The 12,840-nt window shown below is 41.5% G+C and overlaps 1 protein-coding gene across 22 annotated transcripts in view; it reads left to right on the top strand.

The window, feature by feature from the left end:
* The window catches only part of LOC118368770 (receptor-type tyrosine-protein phosphatase delta-like), a 597,123-nt gene that overhangs the window by 508,646 nt on the left and 75,637 nt on the right, over positions 1-12,840 (top strand). For 14 of the 22 annotated variants that reach the window (XM_052497200.1, XM_052497201.1, XM_052497198.1 and 11 more), the window contains 5 exons: positions 2,160-2,348; positions 4,349-4,366; positions 6,375-6,485; positions 10,783-11,052; positions 11,951-12,532. In XM_052497200.1, the coding sequence (XP_052353160.1) occupies positions 2,160-2,348; positions 4,349-4,366; positions 6,375-6,485; positions 10,783-11,052; positions 11,951-12,532 (1,170 nt within the window). The remainder of the gene's footprint in view (positions 1-2,159; positions 2,349-4,348; positions 4,367-6,374; positions 6,486-10,782; positions 11,053-11,950; positions 12,533-12,840) is intronic. The other 8 variants (XM_052497214.1, XM_052497210.1, XM_052497204.1 and 5 more) reach the window with 1 other exon arrangement.

Below are 12,840 nucleotides of genomic sequence, written 5' to 3'. Positions count from 1 at the left end.
TGACTTCTTTTTATATAATAGCCTCCGTACTATATAGACTCCATACGATACAGACTCCATACTAAACAACAGTGGACGTTTTGTATTTCTTCTTAGCAAACGCTGTGGGTCTTTCTCATGTCCTTCTCCCTCTCTCTGTCACTAGTTGCCTCAGTTTATACTCTCCATTTGCTTGCAGCGTGATTGATTTGTAACTCAAGGTGTTAATAGAGTGCACGTAGCCCGTAGTGTCTCCCCAACAGGTAGCTCAATATGCCGCAATGGAGCTAAAATTAGTGGCGCACTAAGCTGTGGTATTTATCGACTAATGAGAAACACGTTCAAGGTTGTGTGAGCGTGAGGGTCTTCGCGTAGGACGAGGAAACACGACGCCAGGAAACTTTTAATAGGACCAGCCCCCAGGGCATACCTAATTTCCTTAATGGCCAATGATCAAGAAGAAGATACTTAGGATACATCATACGTACCACCTTGGATTGAGGATTTATGCTAAACTGTGTGTTTGTGACATGTATTGCTAATGACACTTGAAATAGTGTTGTCATAAGATTCCTTACCCCTTTCCTTAATTGCAATTACTCTGAATCACAAAGACTTGACAATTAGTTTCAGCCACCCCAAAGACACTCCCCAAGTTGATTTTTTAGCAGTTGACAGTCAAACCTATGTGAATATCAATAGAATGTCATTCTATTTCTGTGCTTATGCCCTCATAAATAGCATCCAATCGTTAACGTAAACCTTGGTTCAGGTTGCGACACTAACTTGAAGAGGGGAAGTTAAGAAGCTCAAAACAAAGTTCCTCATTTGTAATGAAGTCCAATTCTTGAAAAGGATTTACCCACCAAGGTGTCCTCTCCTGCCAGATACCCGAAAGCATCATTGGAAGGCAGCCACGGCTATCGTCGGCTGCACAGACACAGCGGCTGCTCAAAGCTGTTTCCATCCTGAAGTGTGTCTCATGAAACTTTAATGAAGAGAGCGACTCGAAATAGGTGGCGTTTGGGAGAAGGGAGGGAAAGACGCTAATTAGGCATATCACAACAGGGAGAGCGAAGCTTTATGGTGTGCTTCAGCCTCATTGGTATGCCAACCATGTTCCATATTAGCACTTTAGCAATAGCGGCTACCTGAACAAAGCTAAAGCAATAGCCATTTTGGATGGGATATGTTACCCAGTGCTCTCTGTAAGTCTTCTCTCACTGTGAAAGGAAGTCAGCTTCCTGCTAAGAGCTTCAAGGGGCCAGACAAGCTGATATAGGCCTTTGATTGTCTTTGTTTGGTTAAAATGATTATTTTTTTGCACAGGAGCTGGAGCTGCGGTAGTTATCTTGTCTCGCATCTCAGAGAACAGGAAGGGGAGCAGCCCCCCTTTCTAATAGCAGCACTTTGTGGTGGATACAGGGAAGAGACAAGCTTACGCAATGTGGCAGAGACACATGCACACCCTCCTGTCACACCATCCAATATGCACTTGTAAACACGCTCAATACAGTACAACTACTCAAAACACACCCATTGTCAAGTGTCAACTGTCTAAAAAAGCTGTTAAGTTTTGTGTCACATTTTGTGAATACAGAGCCTTGCTGAATATTGAGACTAGTGGTTATCTAAATGTTCAATCTCCATATTATTTTTATTTTCTGTCCATGTCAATATAATAGCCTGGTAAATAAAGGGAATGTTTCAGCAAAGTATATCTCAGTAGTATGATGTCACTGAATAACTCTTTAGAACTTGACAATAGTATGAACACAATGCACACATCTCTCTATATGCCACTTTGCCTTGTTCTCTCTCTCTCTCGCTCTCTGTCTCTCGCTCTCTCTCTCTCTCTCTCTGTCTCTCTCTGACTCACACACATGTTGTTGTTGATTCTAATTCTCTACACACACACACACACACACACACACACACACACACACACACACACACACACACACACACACACACACACACACACACACACACACACACACACACACACACACACACACACACACACACACACACACACACACACACACTCAGTCTACCTCTCTTTCTCTCTCCTATTGCTTGTAATTATTTCTGCCATCTTCCTTTGGCTCTCTCCTCTCTCACTCCTCTCACTTGCACTCAATGAGCTCACAGCTATGGTTTTCTCTTGATTTTCACAGAGGACCAACTGCCCCCTGGTTTCCCCACCATTGACATGGGTCCCCAGTTGAAAGTGGTAGAGCGAACTCGTACGGCCACCATGCTCTGTGCCGCCAGCGGCAACCCTGACCCAGACATCTCCTGGTTCAAAGATTTCCTGCCCGTCAACACCACCAACAACAATGGACGTATCAAGCAGCTCAGATCAGGTAGGGTGTCACTTCCGCCACCAGAACTAAACCGGGAGTACTCTTTCATTTTTGTACCCTAATCCCTTCCGTTTCTGTACTCTCATTTTCCTTCTCCTCTTCTTCTTTGGCTTTGATTTTATAGGAAATGGCATTGTTTCTACTGCTTCTTCTTCCTTCTCTACTGTGTGTGTGTGTATCCTGGTGTGTGTCGTCTGTTCCTCCCATCCCTGTCTCTGGTGTTGTCATGGCTCCGTCGGTTGTCTCTGTGTGTTTTGCCGCTTCAGTCTGACTTCCACATTGCTCACTGCTGTGACTGTTCTTCTGACGAGTTAATTTTCTTTTGGTTAAGTTTAGTTGATTCCCTTTGACTGCCTTGATGCAGTGTTTGATGGATCCATTCTCTTTTGTTTTTATCTCTTGTTTTCTCTAAAACGATGAATATTCAACATTGGGCTTCATTCAGAACTTGCAAAGGAGCACCTGTGGTTTTTAGTAATTTTGTTGTTTTTCAAGGCTCCAAGAGAAAATTGCAGAACGGAGTGAATAGGAAGACATTTAGGCTATTTCCTTTTCTAATTCTTTGTCGTTTTTTGTTGTGATTTAAACTAACTGTTGTATTAAAACAGAAAATAAGAACTTCAGTCGAGGCACCTATTCCTTCCGGAATGTTTTCCGGTCTTAAGTAGCCACAGTAGTGTGTGACGCTTGTGTCTAGCTTTCCCAGTCCATTATTGACTCTCTCTGGATCTACTCCCTGCTTTCCACGTAGACTCCAGATTTTTATTCTCTTTGCCTGTGGCTTATTCCCAATACTTCCTCATCCCATTCCTCTGAATATTCCAAGTTTCCTTTTAATGCGGTAAAGCATTAGAAATTCAGAATCCATCGGATATATGCTAGCGCTACTTAACTTGTAGTTTGGCTAGCAATATTTACTATTAGCATTCCTATTTGAGATTTTGCACTACTTCTGGTACAATTAGTCTTCTATGTTTGACCACCTGCCTTTTCAGATTTCACAGCTGTCCTTTGTTAAAATGTATTGTTAACCCTCCTTTACCTTATTATTAACGGAATTTGTTTAAATTAACCCTCTTTTTTTAATGTGCGACTTTGATTTTCCTGTGACGTAGAGTTGATAAAGTTTTAACTCAAAAAAACTAATGTAACTTAACCTAAGGAATATAATAATATTTTTATGCTGTCTTTCTTCTCTCCGTATTTAAATCTACAGAATCCTTTGGTAAGTGCTTAGTTCTGAAGCACACTTCACTCCCAACTAATTTTTCTTCATGTTATAACTATTAATAAAATGCATGGCATGCATTTTACTAACAGTTAGTGTAGACACAAAGATAACGCTAGTGGCACACATACTTTCCCCCCACAAAGCTTTCCCGTAAGCAATACAGGCACCTTTTCCAGAGCACACACATTTCACCCAGCTTTAGCCCAGTAGATGCCATATCCCCCACCTTAGTAATAAAACCTACCTATCTACCCTCACTGTATGGTCAATCACTCACTCACCTACTCACAAACTCACTCACTCACTCACTCCCTCACTCAATACTGTATAGCCTACTACCACTACAGAGATTTAAGCAGATGTTTAGCGATTACTAGGTCAAGCTAAAGGGTTCCAGGTCTCTTAAACGAGTCTCTTCCCTCTCATATTCAAACTCTTCCAAGCCTTCCCTTCAGTAGATGGTCTTCAGAATCCATGCCACTTCCAAAATGGCACTTCCCCTGTGGCACACCACTGTACAACGTTCTCTGATCTTCTCTGATCTATGATACCTTCCTAAGATGAATCCTGTCTTTTTTTGCCAATAGAGTACAGAGTTCTCTCTCTTTCTAGCTCTCTCTCTCTTTCTCATTTCTCTTTCCTCTAGTCCGCTTTATTTACGTACTCTGTTAAGTCTAATTTGATTCTTCTTCCAAAGCCCCCAGCCTGTATCTTCTCCTACTAATGATTCTTCTTTCTAATCTTATTTGCATTCATATTATCCACCCAGGTGGTACACCAATAAGAGGTAAGAGTGCTGAACTGATGTTCACAGAATGAACAAAACTAATTCATTCTTGCTGTCGCCCCATCCATCCGCCCGTCCGCCTTCATTTTTGTCCTGTTTCCCGACTCCAAATCCCATTTCGTTCCCATTATCGACCTTCCTTCTTATTTGTCCTGTTCTGTTGACTCCATCCAATCTCCATTTTTTTGTCTATGCTTTATTTCCTCCTTTGAATTTTGATTTGAAGAGCCTTTTTCAAAAAACTCAGTTGCGATATGCTTGCTCCGGCTCAAAGAAGCATATCCAATGACAACTTTTTTTTCAAACTCTAATTGTTCTTTCATTTTTTTGTTTTCTTTTTGGCCATAGCGCTCATGTGTCCCTCTTTTTGTCCAACTAAAACAACCAAACATTTTTCCCCCTTAGCTGCTCTTGTTCAGCACTAAAATTATGCACAGATGCTGTGGAATCACGCAGGCATGCTGAAGACAACATTTCCTTTACTCTGCTTTTTTCTCCCAAAGAATTCTTTCTATCTTTGCAAGCCTTTTTTTTATTTATTCTATTTGCTTTCCTCTCCTGTACCTTGTGTAAAAAAAGCCCAAACAACTACTTTTTTGATAAAGTTTCTACGGGTGCTTTTTTCCTCTTTCACCTATTTTTCTTACTTTTCTTGGGTTTGAAGGCTATTTTACTTTTTGACGTTTTTTTATTCTTCAGGGTTTGGGGGAAGGCAAACAGTTGAGTCTGGCGAGGACCTGGCAGGTCCATTTTTGCCGTTTGGGAATTGGAGAGTGATTGATGCATAAGCCATTTTTCCCCTGGTCATATGACACCACACTGCGGATCCCATTGGTGGATTTTTATGGGTGTCTTTTGTAGCTTTCACAAGCTAACGCAGTGGTTGGTTGCCTTCTTGTCGGATCAAGGCCACCATTTTGAATTTTGTCTTCTAATACAATTGCATTTTATTTTTCAGCTAAGGGTTGTCAAAAGGTTGTAAGTTGTGCCGACATACATTTCTTGCTCTTTGGACAAGATCTGCATGTCAAACATTTTGTGACAGAGGGTGATATATTGGTAATACGATATTATGATGAGTATTTTTTCACATATCTCAGCAGCATTTTTTTTCTCCATTTTTTTTGTAAGTGCTGCATTTTTCTAACCGACCTTGACTAGATGAAGTCCTAAATTTATTTGATTGATATTAGATCTGTGATTGAATATGCTAAAATTCATACCCAAATTAATTTTTGAATTGTCCTCCCTTGTTATGCTGCTTTTGTATACTGTAAACCTCTTTTGTTTGATCCATGCTTCCTTGAAGCAGTTTCACTCATCCCCATATTGACAGTCCGGTGAAATGTTGTACATTGCAGGGCTTGCCCCTATCCCTCAAAGTCGAGCTATACTATGACACATTTTCACACTGGTTTTAAAGTTGAGTGCCTTTTTAGACCCTGCAACATGTATGTAGGTTGGTTTTTATCCTCTGATGTCAACAATGAGGTAAATGTTAAATGTTAAATATTTTTCCATGGTTGTTAAATGTTTAGTTGTTCGCCTAAGATTTCTGTAGGCCTGAAAGTAAAGCTATCTGACTAAAACTATCCATGATTGATGTCTTTTTATAATTACAGAAAATATATAATAAAGATGTCACACATTTGATATATCAGGCTGGGGTAATGTTAGGGGAAAACTGTCAAGTTACAAGAAGAATGACTATTTGCGAAACAAATAAGGTTGTGTTGGTCAATGGTGAAGTAAACTATCCTCTGTGCAAATGATCCCTACAGATACAAAAAAAATCCCTCTACGCTAGTTACAATGGTATCCGATTTTACGATGTACCCTCATCGATTCATAAAAAGAGCAAGTCTAGGAGTGATGGGGCTTCAATAACATGTTGGCCCCTGACCAGTCAAGCAAGTTTAAAAAATAAAATAAAATGTTTGTTAACTATATAAAAAATGGCTGACACTAAACCAATAGTGTCCGGCACCTACCTTCTATTCCCACGCAGGGGCCCTCCAGATTGAGCAGAGCGAAGAGTCCGACCAGGGGAAGTACGAGTGCGTCGCCACCAACAACGATGGAACCCGTTATTCTGCCCCCGCCAATCTATATGTCAGAGGTAGGAAAGTGACAACAAAACAACAACGGCATTCTCATTTGGAAGCAGGTTACCCACATTCTGATAAGAAAAAATAAATAGAAGAAAACATTAAAGTGGTATTTGGTATGGTATATTATTGTACAACTGGTGAGATGGGTGTTCAAAACGGGGTAATTTGGGGGTATTGGAGTTAGTGATCCAGTCCAAATGTCCGTGTCCAGTGATGTACTTGTAAGTATGGCTCTTTTGTTCTATTTGACCTACCTGCACTGATTTGAACCTGTGTGTTCTGTTTTCTGTTTTTCTGTTATTTTTCCTATCTAACTCCAATGACTTGACTGCTTGGTGTGTTTTACCTACTAATTGCCTTTTACTCCCAAATGTACCTTGAGGGGAAACGGGTGGACAATCCCTCCACCAATCCCCTCTGTTCATAGTAGCAGATCCTCTCTGATCTTTCTGTTTCTTTTCTTTTTTCTCTTTTGAGCAACATTGGAAGGACACCTTTAACTCTTTGTCAATACAGTTTTAAAAGTGCTGAGATTATATGTAATAGTGATTGTATGTAGTTATCAGATAAATGTAGATTTTCTAAATAATGACTTTTAAGTACATGTTGAAAATCAGCTATTTTTTTGCAACAATTTAAATGTTTAAGTTAATGGTGATAGCATCAGCACATACATTTATTTGCCGATTTTCTTATAAGTGATACTTCCTTGAAAGGTAACACTAGCACCTTCTTGAGCTATCACAAATCTTTGTTTCCAATTATCATGAACTGTCTTGAGGTTCGGCTTTCGATGTGAAAGTCGCATTACATAGTTTAAGTCCATTGTAATAATATTATTGTGTGTTTACTGATAAGAATAAGGCCATTGTTACATTTTTATATCAATCTTTGAACACCATTGGATATTATTATTATTTTAAGTTAAATCGTTTTTCATTAATTTAATATGAATATTTTAATTGCCAGCTGTAGCTATTTTTCTTTAAAAACTATTATCTCTAATTCTGTTCGAGTCTTGTGGTTTGCAGTATCATCACAGATCATTCATTTAAATCACAGTCAATGACGATATTTAGAATACTGAATAATGATGAGTTAACAGATATTTTATTGGGTGGAACAAAGTGAAAGTGGATATTTACCAAATTGAACAGCGATATCTTTCTGGATATCATATTAGGACTTTTTGCATCACTCACATTTTCAACATGCAGAACATTTGTATGTAAAACCCAACCTACACATAGCACATATATGTTCATCCTTAGCACTCGATACAAGCCAACCACATGACTGGGATAGGATTGTAATTATATGCTAAACATAGCAAATGATTTCAACCCTCAAAATGCTTAACATGTTGAAGTGGTGCTAGTGAAGACGTCTGCCTCTAAACCAGGGTATGAGGGCGATGCAGCGGACTCCCTGTCCCCATGTGACAGGACGTCCTTCACAGTAGCATTTTGAACGCCTTGAACATGGCCTTTTTACTCTCTCTGTGTTTCCCTTGTTTTCTTCTCCTTTCCTCATTTCATTGTGTTCTGCATCAAACCCCCTACATCCCTCAGAGCTGCGAGAAGGTTGGTGTTTTTTTAAACTTTTATACCGCCTTACAAAACTGAAACTAAAGAAACTCATTTATTTGCAACCGTAAAAAAAAAAAAAAACTCAAAATCTCAAGAATACAAATGAAGTGAATGTACAGTAGTTGCACCTGCGTGCCATTTTTCTCTCTCGTTTTGTTCTCTCCTTGGTTCATTATTATTTATAGCCTTGTATTATTATTGTTTCTGCTTAGTTGCTCAGTACATTTCTTTCCATGAGGAATTCCCTTGGTCTTGGCTACGATGCTTGACTGTCCAAAAAGTGGTGCATGTAATGGAGGGGATAGTGCAGCTTTAGTGTGGTGGGAGGGTGTGGGATAATATTTGCATCTTCGGGAGTATTTGCATGGTGACCTGTTTATGCTCAAGCTAGAGATCCCCCCCCCCACCTCTGTTCTCAGCCTCACCCCTACCCTTTGCCCCCGCCCCTCGGTGTCCGTAGCTTGTTAGTGTTCCTGCTTGGTAACTCAGGTCAACGCCGTGACAACGGCAGGCGGCACAAAAAAGCACAGCGCCAACTTGAGCCGCAGCACCGGAGCAGGAAGGGTGTCCTCTATCACTACAGGCTCCTGGAATGAAGCGCTGCCACACTCTGCGGCCTGCCTAGGCACATGAAAATGAGCAAAGAATTCCCACTGAGCATCCATTTCACTAACTAAGACTGGATGAAAATGTTCCCTCTATTACTCTTCGTCATAGTGTCAGAGAAATATATATATTTACATTCTCCTTTGTTATAGTCAGTGGCGAGGTCTAGCTCTCAGCTGTTAAGGTAGCATAGCCTTGTGAGATGAAAGCATAATGTATTTGTGGCAATAGGCGCAAGACTTGACAAATGTAATGATATTCAAATGAGTATGATAATATTATGTCTTGGTGGATTGTGATCCAATTGGATATTAATTAAATATTAAGCGAGTTATAAGTTGTATTTAATAATGCAAGGAGTTCTCTGAAATTCCTTCTCTCTGGAGAGGAACAATCTGCTTAGCAGAATGTGCTGTATGAAATGTGAATGCGGTTGAACACGTTCGGTAATGCTACATGTAGATTCAGGCTTGCAGCGTTAGCAAACAATGCTATTAGCCAACAATGCTATTAGCAAAAAATGCTATTTTAGCTTATGCTCAGTTTTACATCACATCATGTTAATGTGTATTAATGGCCACATACAGCGAGAAAATCCAATGGCTCTTGCCATTACATTAGTCAAGGCTCATCTTTGTGCCCCATATATCGAGAGAGAAGCTTGTTTAATTTTAATTAAAAGTGATTGGGAAGATGGGAGTGTTTCACTCTTTATTAGTATCACCGAGGTTCACCGCCAAAGCACCAGAGTGATTCATCTTTCCAAGGCGCATGGAAGAGCAAACAACATTCCCCAAATACTCCCACCATTACGTCTCTGAGTATCCAAGGAGATTGGTCTATTGGGGCCTTTATTCATTCTGAGTACTATAAGCAGTAACACTGACTTCGTTCCTTTAATATCATTCCTCCTTAGAAATGTATTAAAATCCAAACCCAGTTCCTGTATTCTTCTACCCCTTCTCCAGTCCCTGTCCCTTAAATCCTCTTACCTTATATGTTGTGTTTGAATCATGTGTGGTTAACTACCTAAGTCAAACCTCAGAAAACATTGTGATTTGTGTTAAGATGACTCCTTTGCCTCTCCCTGTCCTCTCCTGTCACACTAGAACCTCCCCATATCTGTTCAGTGACGCTGTCCATTCGTCCTGCCCTGGCAACTCTATCTTAATAATAGCCAGTCGTGTTTATTTCCGTGCAACCCAAAGCTGCCAGCCTAACCCTAGGCACCCTCCCCATGTTTGATATCTGTTTTTTGTATGTCTGTGTTAGTATTTTTTTTCCCTCTCAATCCTCCTCTCTCCTTCCCATTCCCAACCATGGTTGCCTTTCCAAACCAGCTATGTGCTTGTGTGCATGACAGAGAGCCCAAGCCCCCACGACAGGACCCTTGTATCTTTCCATTTGCATGACAGAGAGCCCAAGCCCCCATGACAGGACCCGGCCTTGTATCTTTCCATGTGCATAATGCTGCATCATTTATTTTCAATCAATTTGTTTTTGGATCGGTTTCAAATTTTGATTTGGTTTTAGTTTCTACTTCGAACGTGGTTATTTTGGAACGTGTATCCACTTTTTTGATCTGAGAAGCAGAGTTGCACCATATTCCATGTACTTGTACCATAGTTGGATGTGTCTCCACCACGGAGCATCTGTATGTGTGATGTGAGAATGTGACGCGGCACATTTACGCCACATCAACTGGAAGAACGCAGCATTGAAGTTGTTCTCTTGATCACTTCACTCTGGCATGCTGTCGACCCTCCAGTTCCTCTGTGCTGTTCTCTTAATATCTGTATGAATGGTATCATTTATGCATGGTGTTTGTGATTGTTAGTCCGTAGCTAGTCCCATCTCTGAGCCCTGCTAGGCCTGGACCGAGTTGTGTGTGAAACTGTGTGTTTTACTCTCCATCCAACCATCACAGAATAAAAGATCCGTGTCTAAATATATTACATTAGATATAAAAGTAACATTTCTGGCAAGTTGTAAATATATTTGTTATCCTTGTATATGACTTATGAGTTTCTTTTTTTCTCGGCCGTTGATGGGAAACCTTGGCCTTGTGCAGCTTGTATGAGTTGTTACCCCTACCCTCTGTCTTCTGTAGTGCGCCGGGTGCCCCCGCGGTTCTCCATCCCGCCTACGGACAATGAGATCATGCCTGGAGGCAGCGTCAACATCACCTGTGTGGCTGTGGGCTCCCCCATGCCCTACGTCAAATGGATGCTGGGAGCCGAAGACCTGACGCCCGAGGACGACATGCCCATAGGGCGAAACGTTTTGGAGCTCACTGACGTCCGCCAGTCTAACAACTATACCTGCGTAGCCATGTCCACTCTCGGGGTTATTGAGGCGGTGGCGCAGATCACGGTGAAAGGTAGCACCCGTTTACTTCTTCCTGTCATGTTTTGTTGGCCTCAGAAGGAGGGTTCCTAAAGCCTGGGATGTGTTGACATCAGCCTCAGTGCATTAGATGCTAGATTGAGAATCAGTGAAAGGGTTATCTTTCAACCAGGGGAGTTAAACATGGGGAGTTCTACATGGAACCCAAAAGGGTTCAACCTGATGACAGCTAAAGAAACCTGTGTGTGTGCATGCGTGCGTGCACAGTGGGTATTGTTTGGTCTTCTCAGAAGGCAGGGTTCTTATCGGATTGTAATCATATCTCCTCCGCTGCATACTAGAGAAAGATTCCAGATTCTACATTAGAGGTGGCATATAACGACAATCCATCGCTCTCATGTCTTTCAATTCATGCCACCGGTGTAACAGCAGAGAAAAGCACGTCTTTTGTTGTACTTGGGAGGCTTCCAGGACTTTTGGCCCTTTATCGGTTTTACAATAGTTCAAATATGGTTATAATGCACTGACGTGGCATACTAATCAGTAAGGCAAGGTTAAAACAAATATGACCTTTTATAATGTACAGTCTGAAAATAAATCTACAGTATGAAGGGGAGGAATGCTATTATTGTAATCGTTGCACAGCCAGCCTATTTGTGGAAATGTGATAATGCCTGAGGAATTCATATGAAATGTTCAAGGCTTCTGTCTATTGTTAGTTATTATAAGTTTCACGTGAGGATATCCCGTTTTCCTTGGATAAGTCACGAATAAGTCTCCAATATTCTCTTCTTTATAACAAATAAATAGCGGAGTTATTCCACAGGAATTTGGCCCACAACTGTTATTTGTACATTATAGTCATTTGTAGATTAACCATGTATATTGAGCATGCATATTTTAAATCATATCGTATTTGTTTGTTATTCCAGCATTGCCCAAGCCGCCCGGCATTCCCTTGGTGACGGAGCGCACGGCCACCAGCATCACGCTGACATGGGACTCAGGCAACCCTGAGCCAGTCTCCTACTACATCATCCAGCACAAGTCCAAGATCTCAGAGGACACATACAAGGAGATCGACGGCGTGGCCACCACTCGATACAGCGTGGGCGGCCTCAGTCCCTACTCGGACTACGAGTTCCGAGTGGTGGCGGTGAACAACATCGGGCGTGGGCCGCCCAGCGATGGCATCGAAGCCAAGACGGCCGAGCAGGCACCTAGCACGGCGCCCAGGCAGGTCAGGGGTCGTATGCTCAGTGCCACCACAGCCATCATCCACTGGGACGAACCAGAGGAGGCCAATGGGCAGATTATGGGCTACCGTGTGTACTACACCATGGACTCTGCCCAGCACGTCAACTTGTGGGAGAAGCAGATAGTGCGTGGGTCAAACTTCCTCACTATTCAAGGCCTCATCCCTAACAAGACCTATTACATTAAGGTCCTGGCCTACACGTCGGTGGGCGATGGACCTCTGTCTGCAGATCTCCAGATCATTGCCAAGACGGGGGGTAAGATCTATGTGTAGCCGGCTTTTTGTGTGATTTTGTTTGGACCAAAGCCTTTACATGGACAATAACATTAACTGTATGTGAGCTAGTCAATACATTATTGTAGGAGCTGAAGCTCTGCAATGTTTGAGTTATGAGTAAACAAGCGCATCAACCAACTCTACAATGGAGAGTATCAACAGGCTAATTCGACAGCTAAGTGTCTTTCTGGGAAAACACTTCACTCACTCTGTCCTGTTAGTCAGATAAAAGTCTCTTCATCTTTGACCACAGCTGTAAACACTTGAAATCTCTTTTGGCTCTTGAGT

Source organism: Oncorhynchus keta, chromosome 35 (assembly GCF_023373465.1).
Source record: "Oncorhynchus keta strain PuntledgeMale-10-30-2019 chromosome 35, Oket_V2, whole genome shotgun sequence".
Lineage (NCBI taxonomy): Eukaryota > Metazoa > Chordata > Actinopteri > Salmoniformes > Salmonidae > Oncorhynchus > Oncorhynchus keta.
This window is presented reverse-complemented; position numbering and strand designations above follow the sequence as displayed.